Raw genomic sequence first — 19,535 nt, 5'->3', positions numbered from 1 at the left:
GAACTGGACTTATACTGAGCACAGAGAGACGGACGGATGGACAGACGGATGCAAAGCATTTCACTTCCGGTTTGCTTCTGCATCGGATCAGTCGCCGGAGTTACAATACATGGATGTTGATGACTTTTACCATAGAGATACAGTGTATTTGGGAGTGGTATTTGCTCCTGAATTTAGGTCGTGGTGGACAAGTGATTAATGCACTTGGTTTCAGTGTGGAAGATTCCTGGTTCAAATCCCAGCCCTGCCACCTTTCTCCATGTAATGTGGAGTTGTCTGGAAGGGCATCCTGCGTAAAACTTGTGCCAATTCAACATGCAGATTCACCTTGGATTTGTTGTGGCAACCTCAAGTGCAAAACAAGGTAGCAGCTGAAAGGACTTACTGTTTGCTCTTAAATTTCAGATTTAAGAAATTATTTGTTTGAATTTAATTATAGTTCTGTTGTTGGGACCTTAGTGTGGCCTTCAACTATTCAGAGGGTTTGGATAATATCGCTCAGGTGTAAAAACCAAATTAGCAGCAGCAGGACTGGCATCTTATGGAAAATTGATCCTACACAATGGTCAGATATTCAATATCCTGATATTTATTCCTACCTCATAGACACACCAAGTATTTATGTATGCATTGTGAATTGTTGGTCTACCCCAGGAGGGGCCATGCTGCTGATTATTTCACCCCAAAGTAACACATGATACTGATAGCTGTGATGTTTAATCCTCTTGGTGCTTTATGAAATACTGGACTGTGCTGAGGACGGCCATGCTGCTCAAATTTTGCATTCTATGTTTTGTTTTTAATATCATGATGGATTTTAATTTTCTTTCTCGCTTTGTTGGTACAACAATGGGGTACAACCCACTGCTTCGCATTTCCCAGGCATTTAAAAAAAAAAAGTGGCTAAAATGTAAAAAAGCTGTTTGCTACTTAAACAATGTACCCAGCGTTGCTAAGCACGTTGCTAAGACCTCACAGACAGAGTAGCCGGATGTACGGCCATATTTTGATGGTCTCGTGTAAAAACAACAAGTCCCAGCATCCATCGCGACTTTCGGTGCGTTTCCGTACCTGCGCGTTTCCGCGCTGAGCACAGGGATGAAAAGCATGGCGGATGACACGGTGCAACGCGTGAAAGTAAACCCAGAGGAAGCACTCGATGGTTCGAGTTATGATGGAAATGTAACCTGCGACGAAAACAGCAAAGCAGAGAAGACTTTCAAGGATTTGGTAAGTGGCGTCGCGGTGTTGTCGATACATGGAGTTTGCGTTCACCAAAGCAGCGGAGGGAAAACATCTGAGGTAGAAACTACACAAAAACAGCTTTTAAATGGCTTTAGTTGAGTTAAGTTTTGCAATCGAACCTTTGAACGGTAGCGAGTGAAGTCCCCCCCACTGCGAAGTCGCCCCAGGTGGAGTCACCCCAGTCCAGCTGCCCATGCTTATTTTCTTAAATAATTAAGAATGACTAGTTTAAAGTTAGGACCTGTCCGTGTGATGTATAGAACTGGGCAGTGCGCCCTGCTTCTCCTATCAATGGACTTTTTTACCTCACAGTTACAGTCCCCTACCTTAAAACATCGTCTCACTTACGTTTTGTTTTGTTTTTTCTTTTTTTTCATTTATTTCATTCATTTAAAAGGAAATAAAAAACAGAAAAGCAGAATCAACAAAACACCACAAACCACTGAATGAAAAGGAGCAGTTTAGAAGAACAAGTCTTATATACTCTGCCCCCTTTTTTACAATACAATCTCACAAAGCATCATCAATCGACACACGAATAATTACATTTCTATGATTTTGTCACAGGCCACCAACGTATTTCCTAATTTTAACCATTATTTATAAGATTACACTCCTAACAGATTACATTTTAAACTTCAAACATTCTAAACATTGTTAACAGGTTACATTTTAGCTTTGTCACAGTCCACTGACCTATTTCATAGTTTCATACTTTTGAAATACATCAAGTTTAATACGTTTTTTAAATAATTTAAGTGTCCTTGATTCTTTGATTTCTTTGCTGAGGTTGTTACATAATTTTACACCATTGACTGCAATACTCTGTTCCTTTATCTTGGTTCTGTATCTTGGTTTCTTAAAGACTTCTATGCCCTTCAAATTATAACTACTTACTCTTTTTTCAAACATATTTTGAATGTTTATTGGTAAGGTATTGTTATTCGCTTTGTACATTGTTTGTAATAATTTCAAATCAGCTAAATCATGAAATTTAAGTATCCTATACTTAATAGATGGATCTCTAAATCGACTGTTGCTAATCACTTTTAAAGCTCTTTTCTGCAAAATAAATAAAGGTTGTGTTATACATGTTGATCCCCAGATTTCTACACAATAAGTCAAATATGGAACAATCAATGAATTGTACAATGTTAATAATCCATAATTATTTAATGAATATTTAACTTTATGCAAAACAGCAATGGCTTTCACTATCTTTCCTTTTATGTAGTTTATATGTGACTTCCATGCAAAATCCTCATCAATCATAACTCCTAGAAATTTCCTTTCTTTTACCCTTTGAATGTCCATTCCATCTATTTTTATTGACACCTCATTTTTTTTACTCTGTCATTAAACAATATGAAGTTTGTTTTATTAAGTTTAAGTGACAGTCTGTTTGTATCAACCCAATATTTAACTTTTTCCAACTCTGTATTTATCACCTGTATTACTTCCTGTATATCAGATCCAGAGTAAAATAATGTTGTATCGTCAGCAAATAAAATGCTACCAAGTACCTTTGACACATTCACAAAATCATTAATATACAAAATGAACAGTTTAGGTCCAAGTACCGATCCTTGTGGTACTCCACACATAATATTACACAATTCTGATTTAGTATCATTTATCTGAACAAACTGTTTTCTATTTTCTAAGTAGCTTTTTACCCATTAATGTGCAATCCCTCTTATTCCATATTGTTGTAACTTATGAAGCAATCTTGAATGATCGATAACATCAAAAGCTTTTTTCAAATCAATAAAAACACTTACAAAATAATCATTATTATCTATTGCTGTTGATATTTTCTCTGTTAATTCCATAATTGCCATAGCTGTCGAATGTTTTGTTCTAAATCCATACTGAGCATTCTTTAAAATATGATGTTTCTCAATGAATTTATCCAACCTTGTCACAAAAACCTATTCCATAATTTTAGAAAACTGTGGAAGCAATGACACTGGCCTGTAATTTGAAACGTTATGTTTGTCTCCATTTTTATATAATGGGACTACCTTGGCAATTTTCATTTCTTCTGGTAAAATTCCTATTGACAGAGACAGATTACAAATGTAAGTGAATGGTTCAATAATAGTTTCTATTATACTTTTTACAGTCATCATGTCTAAATCTTCATAGTCAGTTGATCTTTTGCTTAGTTTTTTACAATATTCCTTATTTCATCTTTTTCCACATTGTCCAGGAAAATACTATTGACCTTATTTACAATAGTATTTAATTTATCTTCTACTATTGGTTTATTTCCACCAGATTTGATCCCACCTTCGAAAAATAATCATTAAACTCATTTACAACTTCTTTTATGTCATATATCTCTATTTTCCTTGACAAGGTAGTTCGGAAAAGTTGATTTCACTCCATCACTTTCCATCACCCTTTTTATAATTCCCCATGTTGCCCTCATATTATCTTTACTCTTATTCAGTTGTTCACTATAATAATCTTTTTTTGTTTTCTAATTATTGTCAATAGTTTATTTTTATATTTTTTGTATCTGTATTCTGTTTCCTTTGTTTGCATTTTTAAAAAGCACCTGTATAAATAGTTTTTCTTTACACATGCGTTTTTTATTCCCTTGGTCAGCCATGGTTTATCTACTCTTTTCTTACTAGTTTTTATTAATTTACAATTTTTATTATATGATTTCATCAATATTTTCATAAATGAACTATATGCTACATTAACATCACCAACATAAACTTCTTACCAATTTTGATTATTAAGGTCATAATTTAATGCCTCTAAGGCTTTTAATAACTTATCTCTTTTAAAGTTTATATCAGTTTTTTTATGCCTATTTTTATATTTAAACATTGAAAAAACTGGTAAATGATCACTGAGATCTGTCATCAATATCCCATTCTTAATAATTTCATCTGTTCTATTTGTGAATATATTATCAATTACAGTTGCACTTTATGATGTAATTCTGGTTGGTTTTGTTATCAAAGGGAATAAGCCCAAGCTGTTCATTGAATTCACAAAATCACTTACTCTTTGGCAAGTGGAACTTTCCACATTAACATTAAACTCTCCACACATAAAGTGTTTTATTTTTGATTTGATGGAATAATTCTATTATTTTATCTGTAAATTTCACAACACAAGAATCTGGTGCTCTGTATACACAACTGATTAGAATATTTTTAGATGTTTCCTGTACAATTTCCACTGTTAAAATTTCTATAACATCATCTATAATTGTCATTTCTTCTACAATTTTGCATGTCAGATCTGTTTTTATGTACAAAGCAATGCCTCTGCCTTTTTTTTCTCTTCTATTTACAAAATATAACTCATATCCCTCCATTTGAACATCAGCCATAAGGTCATTTTTAAGCCAAGATTCTGTGATTGCAACAGTGCTAAATCTATTTTTAAACTGGTTTAAATAATCTTTTATTTTTGACATTTTACAGTACAAGCTTCGGATGTTTATATGTATAAGTGACAGAGTATCTACAGTGATTTTTTTTTTCACTATTTAACTGTTTTTCCATATAATACTCACAACCAATTGTAGTCAAATCAAATATACTTTCATCAATATTAGTATCTATGTCATATATTTTATCATCTGTTTCCATGTTTGATCTGATTTTTGTTGGTCATACTACCAACTACCAAAAGATCTTCATCTTCAATATTTCTAAATGGTAAAGTATAATCCATAGCCATACTTGTCATTTGTCATTTTCATTGTCTGTTAAAGCCATAAGGCCAAACATTTGTCCACAATTGTTTATCCATAATCTCCAGTCTTCGCACATTTCCACCAAAAAAATGTAAACTCGTGATGTAAACAGCTGTGATCATTTCAGTTTTATTTATATTGTTCTAAGTCTCTGAGTTCTCTTATCATCACAACGTTTGCTTCTTCAGGTGTACCATTCAAACGGATCATTACTTTGAAATTTCTCGTCCACGTTGCTTGTATCTTGTTTTGTTTTCTCATAAGGCGTGCATGCCTGGCAATTTCAGCATTCTTTCTTGTCAAGTGCTCATTTAAATACACACCTGTCCCCTTTAACTTCTTTGCCTGCTTCAGTACATCAATCTTGGTCCTTCTGCTCACAAACCGAACAATAATTGCCGGCTTTGTTTTACCGTCTGTTCTGGGGGACGCATAACAGGTTGCAATATGATGGCTTTGAATACTCACATTCTTGGTTTGGAGGAATTTTGTAACTTGCTGTTCCAGCGTTTGTAACTCCTCTGCTGGGGCATCCTCACCTTCTCCACCTCCACCTGCTGTAACTCTAGCATAGGTCCGATGTTGCATCTCCAACCTATTTATGATTATCTCATCCATTCTAATATTGTTCAAGATCCTCAATTCGACTTTCCAAGCTGTCTATTTTCTTATCTTTCTCCTTTATCAGGTTCTTCAGTTGTTTTATTTCACCCATCAAGTCATGTAGCATACCTTGTTGTTTAGAGACTTTACTCAATTCATCAGACATGAAGTTAAGAGATTTCCTGATCTCCTCCAACTCCTCCTCAACACCAGAGTTTACCTTCTTTGGTGACATTATGGGATCAGTTCCCTTAACTCCGCTAGCTGCATTAGTGTCGCTAGCTCCGTTAGCAGCGTCAGTGTTGGCGTTGTTAGGTCTGTTAACAGCATCGGCGTTGTCAACAGCCTCTGCTAGCTTCGGACGTAGCCGCCGCTAGTCTTGGATGCAGCCGTCTCCGGCTTCGGGTGCAGCCGACGCCGTGGGCCTGGATGGATCGCCGACGCCGTGGGCCTGGATGGATCGCCGACGCCGTGGGCCTGGATGGATCGCCGACGCCGTGGGCCTGGATGGATCGCCGACGCCGTGGGCCTGGATGGATCGCCGACGCCGTGGGCCTGGATGGATCGCCGACGCCGACGCCGCGGGCCTGGATGGTTCCCTCCGCCGATTTCGCGGGCCCGGATGGTTCGCCTTCTCCTCCGATGCCGCGGGCCTGGATGGTTCACCTGCGCCGCCGCCGCGGCCTGGATGGTTCCCTCGGCCAGGCCGAGGGAACCATCCATTATAAGTGAAATGATGATGAGTATACGTGTGTATAAATAATTTATTACACGAACACAGACTTTATATAGTGTGTTACTAGACTGGGCTGACTTCACCTGGACTGGGGTGACTTTACCTGGGGTGAGTTCACAGTGGGGTGACTTCACTATGAACCCCTTTCAATTCAACAGGTGGTGTAACGTAACATTGTGTAACCGAAACAAGGGGCATCCTTATGTCATTTTCTGTTGTATCTTCATCAATTCTGCTTTATTAAATAAAACCAAGCTTAGCTGCATGTTTCTCACTATCTTTCTCCCCGATTCCTCTTAATTTCTAACTGTAGCATGTCGACATTAACATCTGAACCCCCTTAAAAAACAACAACAAAAAAACAACAAAAATTGTGTATTTAAAATGAAGTGGGTATTTTGCCGGATACGGCAATCACGCACCTAGCGCTGTTTGACCGGATCTCCTCACTGATTGGCTAGTTCACATGACGTCATCGAAGAGTTTATTTCAACATGGCGGCGCCTTCGGCATTGAGTGTTGGTGCTAATTTTTCATCTTTTAATGCTGTTTTGGGTGCCATAAAGTTGGAGGGATTCTATGCCATTTTGGGTGCCATAAAGTCGCTTGAATCGGAACAGAAAATCACATACTGACCGAGGGATTCTCAGATGCTTAGAGCAGCTCAAAAACGTGGCATAGCCGTGCCCGAAATTATTTCCACTGGCCGTTTTGGGTGCCATAAAGTCATTTGAATCAGAACAGAAAATCACCAACTGCTGGAGGGATTCTATGCCGTTTTGGGTGCCATCGCTAAAAGCAGCTCAGAAATGTGCCCGAAATTATTTCCGCCGTGTGGTGAAAATTACTTCCACCACCGTGCCCGAAATTATTTCCACCAGCGCTTTTCGCCACGTGGTGGAAATAACTTCGGGCATGGTGGAAATAATTTTTGCAGTCTTGGTAATTTTCTGTGTCGGGCAGGGATGTTAAACAACTTATTTTTTTATTTGGCCTTAAATTGCCTCATTTTGTGTAGCTAACATGATAAAACATTCAAAATGCCATGGTAAACAGAAATACAGAAGTCCACGTCAGCACATGTGTTCATCCTGTTTTTCTCCGTCAGTGTCATGTCTGCAAAACCTTCGATCAGTCCACCCTTGAAAATAGTGAATGGTAAAATATGCCAGTTTCAATAATGAAAATCACTAATATCGAGCTACTATCATGAATGTGAAATAAGGAGATCTTAAACTCCGATCACCTTTAAGTTCCCGCCCGACCGCGGCCGTTCCGTTCCATCCGTTGTGAATAAATTTAGACAGCAGGCAAAATAGCGCAACCCGCCATTTTACCAGTGCCGCGTACGGCAAAATATCGTCCAGTTCAACTTTGCAAAGGGCACCGCCATGTTGGAATAAACTCTTCGATGACGTCATTTGAACTAGCCAATCAACGAGGAGATCCGGTCAAATAGCGCTAGGTGCGTGTTTGCCATATCCGGCAAAATATTCACTGCCATTTAAAAATGCTTAGGTATGCTAGTTTGAGTTTGCTAAACTAGACTTGACACCTGAAATATCTCTGTTCTTTCATTCATGCCATTGGGATTGTTGGTAAAGTCTTTATCTGGTTTTGACAGGGTGTTACTGAGGTTCTCTGTGAAGCTTGTGATCAGCTGGGATGGAAGGGTCCAACCAAAATTCAGATAGAAGCTATTCCTGTAGCCCTACAAGGTGAGCACTTCATTAAACACATCACAATGAATACCTTCACCAGTCAACTAATATTGGCAAGTTGTGTTTAAATGTGATACAGGAAATTTTTTATGAGGAATAAAATTTAAAAGTTGTATCCCTAGTGTACTGTATCTTACTCGCTTTGTACTGTCTTAAGTGATCCCATTGACACTGGGGTTGTTGACTGTTTTCTGTGTAGAGCTTTGAAAAATGTCTTAAATAAACACGTCTGCTTCACCCATCTTCCACTGCAGGGAGGGACGTTATTGGCCTGGCAGAAACTGGTTCAGGGAAAACTGGGGCTTTTGCTTTACCCATCCTCCAGTCGCTGTTGGCGTCTCCACAGAGGCTTCACACCCTCGTCCTCACCCCCACCAGAGAGTTAGCATTCCAGATCTCTGAGCAGTTTGAAGCCCTTGGTTCTAGCATTGGCGTTAAGTGTGGTATGTGTGTGGTAAATTCTAACGATGTACACAATATGGAGCAGGATATCTGTGGTTATTTACCTCAGACATGCCTTCTTTCTTTGCAGCTGTTATTGTTGGAGGAATTGACATGATGTCTCAGTCCTTGGTGTTGGCTAAAAAGCCACATGTTGTTATTGGTAAGACTGGAAATATTGTTAATAATCTCTTTTTACACACTTCTCAAAAATTTGCACAGCAGATATACTATTAAAGTTTAGGCCCCATTAAAAAGCAAAACATTAGTTTATGATCCTCGCCCGCATACAGAAATTGGCCCGCATCAATTTTTTATTTTTATTTTTTGGCAAATTTCATTAATGGCGGGGTACAGCTGGTGCAAGAACTGGTACATCCGCTAGGTGGCGTGTATAACTTGCTGCTTGACAATGGAGGTATCTTGGACACAAAGTACAACGGTTGCAAGGTGAGTTTTTCCTCAGGGAGCTGTAGCTCTGTGCTGACACATGCTGTTCCATGTGGCTTCTGACAAACTGTAGCTGAAATTTCACATCTTTTGAAGAAACTTCTCTTGTATGAGAGAAAACCAAAAAATTTAAAAATCTGCCCTTCCTCATCACTTTTTTTCTGATGTCAAGGATGATGAACTAATGTTGTTTTTTTATGGGGCCCTGAGCAAAGAATTTCATTTCCAGTTTTAATACTTAATTTGCCTGGTGACATGATTTTCATTTAGTAAATCAAACGTCTTTGCAGCCACACCAGGTCGGTTGATTGACCACTTGGAGAACACAAAGGGCTTCTCCCTACGAGCTTTGAAGTTCCTGGTCATGGATGAAGCAGACAGGATCCTCAATATGGACTTTGAGACTGAGGTGGATGGACTCACACTCTTCTGCAAGTTGTAGATATCAAATAAGACAAATCAAAATGGTACCAAATAGCACATTTACTGACTGGATTGATTGATTTATTTATTTTCCTTCAGTTTTCACCCTGTTGTTTTCAATACATCAAAACTAATTCAATCCCTGATACTTTGTTTTACTTGTATTTAGAGCCTGAACAATGTGGACTTTTGGGGGCTGATACTGATATTTGAAGTTGTAAAGTTTTGGCCACACTTCCTAAAAAGTCATTGTCAAACCCTTATGACCAAGACATGGAAATGAGGCTTGATATTTTACAGTTAAATCATGTTTGTTGTGTTTTTGTATTTAAGATTACTTGATGTCTGAGTGACATATTTCCACAATACGTAACACTGTTCATCTGTGACACAACCAGTGCCTTGTGCTTCCCAGGGAGAGATACAATGCATCCAGAAAGTATTCACAGCGCTCCACTTTTTTCCACAATTTATGTTACAGCTTTATTCCAAAATGCTACTCACAAGACCCCATAATGACAACATGAAAAGTTTTTTGTTTGTTTTTGAAGATTTTAAAAATTTATTTAAAAATTTTAAAAACTAAGAAACCACGTGTACATAAGTATTCACCCTTTGCTTAATACTTTGTTAGTGCACCTTTGGCAGCAATTATAGCCTCAGGTCTTCTTGAATTTGATGCCACATGCTTGGCGCATGTATTTTTGGGCAGTTTTGCCCATTCCTCTTTGCAGCACCTCTCAAGCTCCATCAGGTGAGGTGAAAGCTGGAACCTACCATTCAACTCGGCTTCACCTTGTTGAATGGTAGGTTCCAGTTTTCACCTCATGAAATATTTGTACCATTGAAAGAATGTAAAAACATTCATTATTTGTTTAATATAACTGCTAAGATAAATCCTTGTCATTTGATATTTTATTAATTTATAAACAACAGAAAAGGGACTTACATTTTGGTGTTCCACTGCTGCTAAAGTCCAACACAGATTTTAAATAGGAGTCCAAATTGTGACGTGTAGTCCGGTGATGCTGTGCACTGACTTCGTGCTTACAAAAAAAAGACTTCTTGTAACACACACAAAATCCACTCCGTTCAGATGAAAAGCTGACGTGATTTTTGGCTGGACTGAGGAACTAAATGAACTAGTACCGTTAGTGAGCTCAATCAAATCACTGTCACGCTTGTGTCATCCCACGAGCGCGCAGTGCGCATGTGTGCTCACACAACCAGGACAGCTCTTGTGTGCGTGTGTACTACCAAAAGGAAAAAAAAAAAGATTGTACTTCTTTTGTGTGTGTGTGTGTGTGTGTGTGTGTGTGTGTGCAAACGTATGGAACCCAATTTGCACTCTAAATGGAACCAGACTAAATGCAATGCAACACAAGTGGGATGAATTAATCCATGTCCTGTGACATACAAAGCACCAATCAAATGACAAGGTTCCACTTAGCCTATATATATATAGGCTAAGTGGATCAAAATATAAAACAAAATGTTAAGTGCTGTGAATACTTTCCAGATGCACAGTATGTTGTAAACAATGAATTTGGAGTACGCTCTGCTGAATAAATTGTGTAATGATGCAATTTCCAACAGTCAGTGTGTTTTTGCATGTAAACAGCACTACCTACTGTGTATGTTGGTGAAAAGCACATATAGCCAGTTTTTGGTCAACTGGTAAATCGGTCATACCCTGCTTGTATTAATTTGTTAATTAAGTTTTCCCCATTCTTATATTATACCAGGTGGATAAAATCTTGAAGGTGGTTCCCAGAGAAAGATGCACCTTCTTATTCTCTGCCACCATGACAAAAAAGGTAGGTCAATTTTATTTGGTTTTAATTGTATATTTTTGGTGGGTCTAGTGATCTCATGTGTTGGCATTCCTGCCCGGTTTGTAATTCTGGTTTCCAGCATTGTGGTTTCACCATAGGAGTGGGGGGGGGGGGGGTGGCACTACAAATCTATGAGACAAATTCAAAGATGGCTGACGTCGTGCTTCACTGATATTCCTGCATTTGTGTGTGTACAGGTCCAAAAACTGCAGAGAGCTGCTTTGAAAGATCCAGTGAAGTGTGAAGTTTCCACAAAATACTCTACAGTAGATACACTGCAGCAATACTACATTTTCATACCATCCAAATACAAAGTACGGCACCGTAACAGCACTATAATGTACTTTAATGTTGAATCATATGAAGCTACATTGGGGCCAACAAGTATTTAGTCAGTCCCTGATTGTGCAAGTTTTCCTACTTAGAAAGATGACAGAGGTCTGTACATTTCATCGTATGTACACTTCAGCTATGAGAGACAAAATGAGAAAAAAAAAAAAAATCCAGGAAATCACATTGTAGGATTTTTAAAGAATTTATTTGTAAATTATGGTGGAAAATAAGTATTTGGTCAGTAACAAAAGTTCAGCTCAATACTTTGTAACAATCTTTGTTGGCAATGACAGAGGTCAAACGTTTCCTGTAAGTCTTCACCAGGTTTGCACACACTGTAGCTGGTATTTTGGCCCATTCCTCCATGCAGATCTCCTCCAGAACAGTGATGTTTTGGGGCTATCGCTGGGCAACACAGACTTTCAACTCCCTCCACAAATTTTCTATGGGGTTGAGGTCTGGAGACTGGCTTGGCCACGGCAGGACTTTGAAATGCTTTTTACGGAGCCACTCCTTCGTTGCTCGAATGGTGTGTTTGGGATCATTGTCATGCTGGAAGACCCAGCCACGTTACATCTTCAATGCTCTCACTTATGGAAGGAGGTTTTGGCTTAAAAACTCACGATACATGGCCACGTTCATTCTTCCCTTAACACGGATCAGTCGTCCTGTCCCCTTTGCAGAAAAACAGCACCAAAGCATGATGTTTCCACCTCCCATGCTTCACAGTAGATATGGTGTTCTTGGGATGCAACTCAGCATTCTTCTTCCTCCAAACATGACAAGTTGAGTTTTTACCAAAAACTTCTATTTTAGTTTCATCTGACCACATGATATTCTTCCAATCCTCTTCTGGATCATCCATATGCTGTCTGGCAAACTTCAGATGGGCCAGGACACGTACTGGCTTAAGCAGAGGGACACGCCTGGCACTGCAGGATTTGAGTCCCTCTCTGCGTAGTGTGTAGCCTTTGTTACTTTGGTCCCAGCTCTCTGCAGGTCATTCATCAGGTCCCTCTGTGTCGTTCTGGCATTTTTGTTCACCGTTCTCATGATTATTTTGACCCCACGGGATGACATCTTGCGTGGAGCCCCCGATCGAGGGAGATTATCAGTGGTCTTGTATGTCTTCCATTTTCTTACAATTGCTCCCACAGTTGATTTCAATTGATCACTCTTCCCAGCCTGGTGCAGGTCTACAATGTTCTTCCTGTTGTCCTTCGACAGCTCTTTGGTCTTGGCCATGGTTGAGTTTGGAGTCTGTTTGAGGCTGTGGGCAGGTGTCTTTTATACAGATAACAAGTTCAAACAGGTGCCATTAATACAGGTAACAGGTGGAGAACAGAAGAGCTTCTTAAAGAAGAAGTTACAGGTCTGTGAAAGCCAGAAATATTGCTTGTTTATGGGTGACCAAATACTTATTTTCCACCATAATTTACAAATAAATTCTTTAAAAATCCTACAATGTGATTTCCTGGATTTTTTTTTTTTCTCTCTTTCTCTCTCATAATGGAAGTGTACCTATGATGAAAAATACAGACCGCTTAACAACAATCTGCTGCTGCTACACATACTGAATAGTTTGCACTACTGCACTTTCCACTTTTACCATTACCTCAGACACTACACTGTAAATACTTGTGCACTTTACTGTCCTTACTGTCAAAATGTCTTGTCCTGTCATCACAGAGGGCAGGTGAGAAACGAAATTTCGATTCCTTGTATGTCTAGTACATGTGAAGAATTGCCAATAAAGCCGACTTTGACTTTGATCTTTCTAAGTGGGAGAACTTGCACAATCAGGGACTGACTGAATACTTGTTGGCCCCAGTGTACACATTATAATATGTTTATTCTGTCTCCCACAAGTATGAGAATACATTTCTACAAGTTAATTGGAATATATAATCCTAATCTTGTGTCTATTTTCTGTCAGGACTGTTACCTGGTGTCTATTCTGAATGAGTTGGCTGGTAACTCATTTATGATTTTCTGCAGCACATGTAACGGTGCCCAGAGGGTGGCACTGTTGTTAAGGAATCTTGGTATCACTGCAATTCCTCTGCATGGCCAAATGAGTCAGGTAGGACTACATATCTGCTTTAAGAGTCTGCTTTTTAGAGTCTTTAAAACATGTGAAAGTATGGAAGTAAATCTGTGCCATCAGATTCTGAATTTGAATTTCTAAGGTTGAATTTGTTTAGCATCAAAATATTCAACCTCAAAAAAATTCAGCCTAAAAATTTTCAACCTCAAAATTTCAACCTTAAAGAATAGAGAAGCAGTCGATTCCTGTCACATTTTGTTCCATTGGTCATGTGGCACCAAGACCAAATCAAAAGAAGACGACGTGATACATTAGATGATTGAGACAGGGATTGATTGCTTTGCTCTGCTTTTCTTTTTTTTTTTTTCTTTTTTTTCTTTTTTTTTTTAGGTTTTAATTTTTTGAGGTAGAATTGTTTTTTTTTTTTTGTTAGGTTGAAATTTTTGAGGCTGAATATTTTGATGCTAAGCAAGTTCAAACTGATTTTGATGCTAAAGCAAATTCAACCTTAAATATTCAAATTCAAACTCTGATGGCACCGATTTACTTCCATATGAAAACCATGTGAATGGTTTACATCATCATATTTTCAGTTTGCTGTCCCATGATGGTGTGTTTTAGAGATCTACCTTTTTAAAACTGGCTATACGCAGGCCTTGTTTTTCCTGCTTCATACAAAGATTAGTAAAAATCTGTAAATCCCCATCATTAAAAAGGCCGTTTGGTGCCGCAGCCAATAATTGTGCAGAGTTGCCTGCAACTTTTTTAATGTATTTGTTTATATGTTTAGCTTTCAAGCCTTTGTGCACAGAAATGTGTAGGTACTTCTTAAGATTATTGTTATTTTGTAAAACTTCAGTCCCAAAGAGGTACCCATACAATTCTTTAGTTGTTGTTATTTATTATATTCCAACACTTATTGGGCTAATAATGAACACATTTTGGAGGTGGCAGCAATGCAACCCTGTGAGGAAACATTCATGTTTGAGCATTACAGGAACTGTAATGTGATTACTGAAAATGATTTAACTCTGTACTAAAAAAAAAATGCAACTCATTATATTAATCAATTACAAACCAACAATGGTCCAAGAATTGTGTTTTAAAATGATACAGAAGACATCAGTGGGGAATAATACAGATAATTGCATCATAATAAACAACAGAAATGTGTTTTGAAAGTATCTTCTTCACCCACTCCACAGACATCTGTCATTTTTATTTCATATTCACTCACTGGCTCTTCCTCATGGTTTTCAATCAGAATAAACGACTCGGAGCGCTGAACAAGTTCAAGTCCAAATCTCGATCTGTGCTGTTGGCAACAGATGTGGCATCGAGAGGACTTGACATTCCACATGTTGACTGCGTCATCAATTACGACATCCCCACCCACTCCAAGGTACTTTGGCATCCACACATATATTATTGTTTTTAATTGTCACTTTCATGATTGTGTTTGATGTAAATGAGTTTGTTTGTGTCTGAACCCCCCTAGGACTACATCCACAGAGTCGGCCGAACAGCCAGAGCAGGGCGAGCTGGGAAATCCATCACTTTTGTTACTCAGTAAGTGGAGATTATATATTTCCATACTGGACACTGAGATATATACAGTAGTGTTCAGAATAATAGTAGTGCTATGTGACTAAAAAGATTAATCCATGTTTTGAGTATATTTCTTATTGTTACATGGGAAACAAGGTACCAGTAGATTCTCACAAATCCAACAAGACCAAGCATTCATGATATGCACACTCTTAAGGCTATGAAATTGGGCGATTAGTAAAAAAAAAAAAAAAAAAAGTATAAAAAAGGAGGTGTTCACAATAATAGTCGTGTGGCATTCAGTCAGTGAGTTGGTCAGTTTTGTGGAACAAACAGGTGTGAATCAGGTGTCTCCTATTTAAAGATGAAGCCAGCACCTATTGAACATGCTTTTCTCTTTGAAAGCCTGAGGAAAATGGCCGTTCAAGACATTGTTCAGAAGAACAGCGTAGTTTGATTAAAAAGTTGATTGGAGAGGGGAAAACTTATATGCAGGTGCAAAAAAGTATAGGCTATTCATCTACAATGATCTCCAATGCTTTAAAATGGACAAAAAAAAAAAAACAGACGCGTGGAAGAAAATGGAAAACAACCATCAAAATGGATAGAAGAATAACCAGAATGGCAAAGGATCACCCATTGATCAGCTCCAGGATGATCAAAGACAGTCTGGAGTTACCTGTAAGTGCTGTGACAGTTAGAAGACGCCTGTGTGAAGCTAATTTATGTGCAAGAATCCCACACAAAGTCCCTCTGTTAAATAAAAGACGTGCAGAAGAGGTTACAATTTGCCAAAGAACACATCAACTGGCCTAAAGAGAAATGGAGGAATATTTTGTGGACTGATGAGCGTAAAATTGTTCTTTTTGGGTCCAAGGGCCGCAGACAGTTTGTGAGATGACCCCCAAACTCTGAATTCAAGCCACAGTTCATAGTGAAGACAGTGAAGCATGGTGGTGCAAGCATCATGATATGGGCATGTTTCTCCTACTATGGTGTTGGGCCTATATATCGCATACCAGGTATCATGGATCAGTTTGGATATGTCAGAATACTTGAAGAGGTCATGTTGCCTTATGCTGAAGAGGACATGCCCTTGAAATGGGTGTTTCAACAAGACAATGACCCCAAGCACACTAGTAAACGAGCAAAATCTTGGTTCCAAACCAGTTTTGGAGTGGCCTGCCCAATCCCCGGACCTAAATCCAGTTGAGAACTTGTGGGGTGACATCAAAAAAGCTGTTTCTGAAGCAAAACCAAGAAATGTGAATGAATTGTGGAATGTTGTTAAAGAATCTTGGAGTGGAATAATAGCTGAAAGGTGCCACAAGTTGGTTGACTCCATGTCTCGCAGATGTGAAGAAATCATGAAAAGTTGTGGTTATACTACTAAATACTAGTTTAGTGATTCACAGGATTGCTAAAAAAAGCAGTTTGAACATAATAGTTTTGAGTTTGTAGTGTCAACAGCAGATGCTACTATTATTGTGAACACCCCCTTTTCTACTTTTTTTTTTTTCTAACAGCCCAATTTCATAGCCTTAAGAGTGTGCATATCATGAATGCTTGGTCTTGTTGGATTTGTGGGAATCTACTGGTACCTTGTTTCCCATGTAACAATAAGAAATACACTCAAAACCTGGATTAATCTTTTTAGTCACATAGCACTACTGTTATTCTGAACACTACTATATATATCCTGAATAGATCTAGTTTTATTTAGTTTGCAAGTGGTTTAGTTCTGATTAAAACGACACACAAATCTGCTAATGTCTGTTTTAAAATGTAGGTAAAGTGGTTTAAAAGTAATTTTAACCAGTGTATCCTTAGTATAGAATAACTTAAGTGTTAAAAGCAAATAATCCCTACTTACCCAAGGCATGGACAGGTATAGGACTATAATTTTTTTTTTTTTTTTAATATCCTTCATCAAAGTGGAGATATTCATGTTGTTGATGGTCTTGCATACCTCCTTGGACACACTTGGGCAGTGTTAATGTATTCATTCTCTTCTGTGAAGCTGCAGCTTCTTTTTTTTAAAGAAACTTAAGCAATTAATGGAGCATCAGAATATATAGATTGTTTTTCTTCTTTGCTAATTTATTGTTCAGCTAGTTGCTTTAATTCTATGTAAACTCTTCTCTAGGTATGATGTGGAGCTTTTCCAGCGAATTGAAACTTTAATTGGGAAGAAACTTCCCGCCTTTCCTACTCATGAAGAAGAAGTGATGATGTTGGTGGAGAGGGTGAGCGAGGCCCAAAGGTTTGCCCGGCTGGTAAGTCACCATTTTACTGGATAAACAGTTTTTGTCTAATAATGATTAGTTAAATGTTAATATGTACCCCCTCAGCTCAGCAGGGTCATCATTATTACTCTGGAAAAATTAACCATATGTTGAGTAACTAATCAGTTATACAGCTTCATGGTGGACTAGCACACAGAAGGATTTTCTTTGAGGCTACAGCTACAGTTTACCAAAAAGCAAATGGGAGATGGAAGCCTAGATTTGATCTCCTTTAATGTATGAAAATCCTTCTTTGTCCTACTACTCTATGAAGCTGTGAGTGGCGATAAAACAGACAAAAGTTGCTCTAAGTACCATTTTTCCAATCACAGCCACAGAAATCTGTAACTTCTTGAGTTGTCTGTGTGTCTTGGTGGCTTTCCTCACTAGTCTCCTTCCACAGTCATTCAGTTTTTTAGAACTGTCTCCTCCAGATAGATTTACCATACAGTACCATACTGTTTGTATTTCTTAAAGATTGATTTCAGTGACTTGTATAAATTTCCTGAGTCACTGAAAGAAAACCGGCTGTAACCCTGATGATGTTGTGTTATACTTGTGCACACCGTTGTTTTAGCTTTTGTATTATTTGGTTTATGCCATGTTATAGAGATTAAATTTCATTGTTGGTTTAAAGAGCAGCATGTTAGAAATGCTTTGGCTAAAATTATTTCTTCTTTAGGAAATGAAAGAGCAAGGTGAGAAAAGGAAAAGGCCTAAAGGAGGTGATAGAGATGAAGATGACACAGATCAAGCAAGTGGAGTGAGAAAGAAAGTGAAGGGAGGAGGAGGAAAAAAGAGAGGTGGAGCAGCTTGGAGGGGAGGACGGTAAAACCTTCGACCTTAAGACTACAGATGCCACATCAAACAATGTGGATTCCCTTTATTTTTTTTTTTTTAGTAATTACAGCATGAAAATGTCATGTTTTCCTACATTTACAGTGTAAGCAAATGACTATTTAATTATGGAAAATATGCTTTTCATGTCCCCTTGCTTTTTTCCTTGAGCAATAAATTCCATTGTAAAGTCAAAGCATGTTTATGGTTCTTGCGTTTGCTACTTTTGGACACAAGAGGGAGCTGTTTGGTTTTACAACACTTGATCATATACTTTTCACTTATCTTCTCCATAATGGGTCACAAAAACCCTACATATGAGAAAAATTAGATTTCTGTGGCCATTGACAAAGTTGGATGGAGGTTATGTTTTCGCCCCTGTTTGTTTTTAACAGCCTGTAACCCACAATTTTTCATATCATCATCATGAACTTTTTACAGAGGGTTCATATCCTGATAGGCAAGAACTGATTCAGTTTTCAAGGTGATAGGTCAAAGTCAGGGAAAATCTTGAAAAAATCCCTATCCTTTAACATTGGACGAATTTTCAAAAATTTATAACTGTCAATGTAGGATGTTATGCAGGATGGTATCCTTTATCGACTGAGAAAGTTTGAAAAGGATCTGATCCAGATTACAGATTTTGTGGCCATTTAAATTTAACATTGAAAACCCAGTTTAATGTATAATTTACATTATATCTTAATTAGATTAGATAGAACTTTAATGCCTTGGGACGACTCCCTCATTGAAATGGAGGTTCCAGCAGCATTGTATTGTAGCACACGGGGTAAAAAGCACACAGAGTATCAAAAGTAATCAGACGTGTCCCAATCATCCTGAAAGAGGTGCAGACTGGCACCATCGCCTGATAAAGTTTGATGCAGATCTGATCCAGATTATGGATTTTATGGACATTTAAATTCATGACTGAAAAGCCCATTTTGTGCACATTTTACATTATATCTGAATCAAAAGTGCCCCAGTCACTCATTGCCTGAGGCAAAAATAAGGCCATTGTATATTGCGAAGAATTTGTGGCCATCTGTCTCTGTGCTCAGCATAAATCCAGTCCTATCACTGCCAGAGTCTTCAAATTCACAGGCAGCATTCTTAAGACACAGACCTTGGACAAGTTCAAAGATGGCTAACCTTGACCTATTTTAAAGAGGTCCAGAGGTCACATTCTGTTTCTTATTTTTATGCTCATACAGCCGAGGGTATTTTAGTGTTATATTTTTTTCTATCATGGATTTATTTACACCACTGAAATTGGATGGCAGTTCCAATTTTATGCCTGTTTGTCT

At 38.1% G+C, this 19,535-nt stretch overlaps 2 protein-coding genes across 2 annotated transcripts in view; both read left to right on the top strand.

The window, feature by feature from the left end:
- The window catches only part of LOC117527581 (WW domain-binding protein 11), a 28,980-nt gene extending 14,245 nt beyond the window's left edge, over positions 1–14,735 (top strand). Inside the window, exon 12 of the mRNA XM_034189993.1 lies at positions 14,725–14,735. The gene's annotated coding sequence lies outside the window, so the exon portion shown is untranslated. The remainder of the gene's footprint in view (positions 1–14,724) is intronic.
- Positions 1,100–18,424, top strand: ddx47 (DEAD (Asp-Glu-Ala-Asp) box polypeptide 47). The gene is made up of 12 exons (XM_034189995.1): positions 1,100–1,230; positions 7,933–8,026; positions 8,284–8,472; positions 8,562–8,633; positions 9,211–9,329; positions 11,089–11,160; positions 11,376–11,492; positions 13,448–13,594; positions 14,823–14,960; positions 15,057–15,127; positions 17,253–17,382; positions 18,074–18,424. The coding sequence occupies exons 1-12, from the start codon at positions 1,108–1,110 to the stop codon at positions 18,221–18,223; spliced, it is 1,422 nt and encodes a 473-aa protein (XP_034045886.1). The 5' UTR covers positions 1,100–1,107; the 3' UTR covers positions 18,224–18,424.
- The last annotated feature ends 1,111 nt before the right edge of the window (positions 18,425–19,535 follow it).

This window comes from Thalassophryne amazonica, chromosome 16, assembly GCF_902500255.1.
Source record: "Thalassophryne amazonica chromosome 16, fThaAma1.1, whole genome shotgun sequence".
In the NCBI taxonomy this organism is placed as follows: Eukaryota; Metazoa; Chordata; class Actinopteri; order Batrachoidiformes; family Batrachoididae; genus Thalassophryne; species Thalassophryne amazonica.
This window is presented reverse-complemented; position numbering and strand designations above follow the sequence as displayed.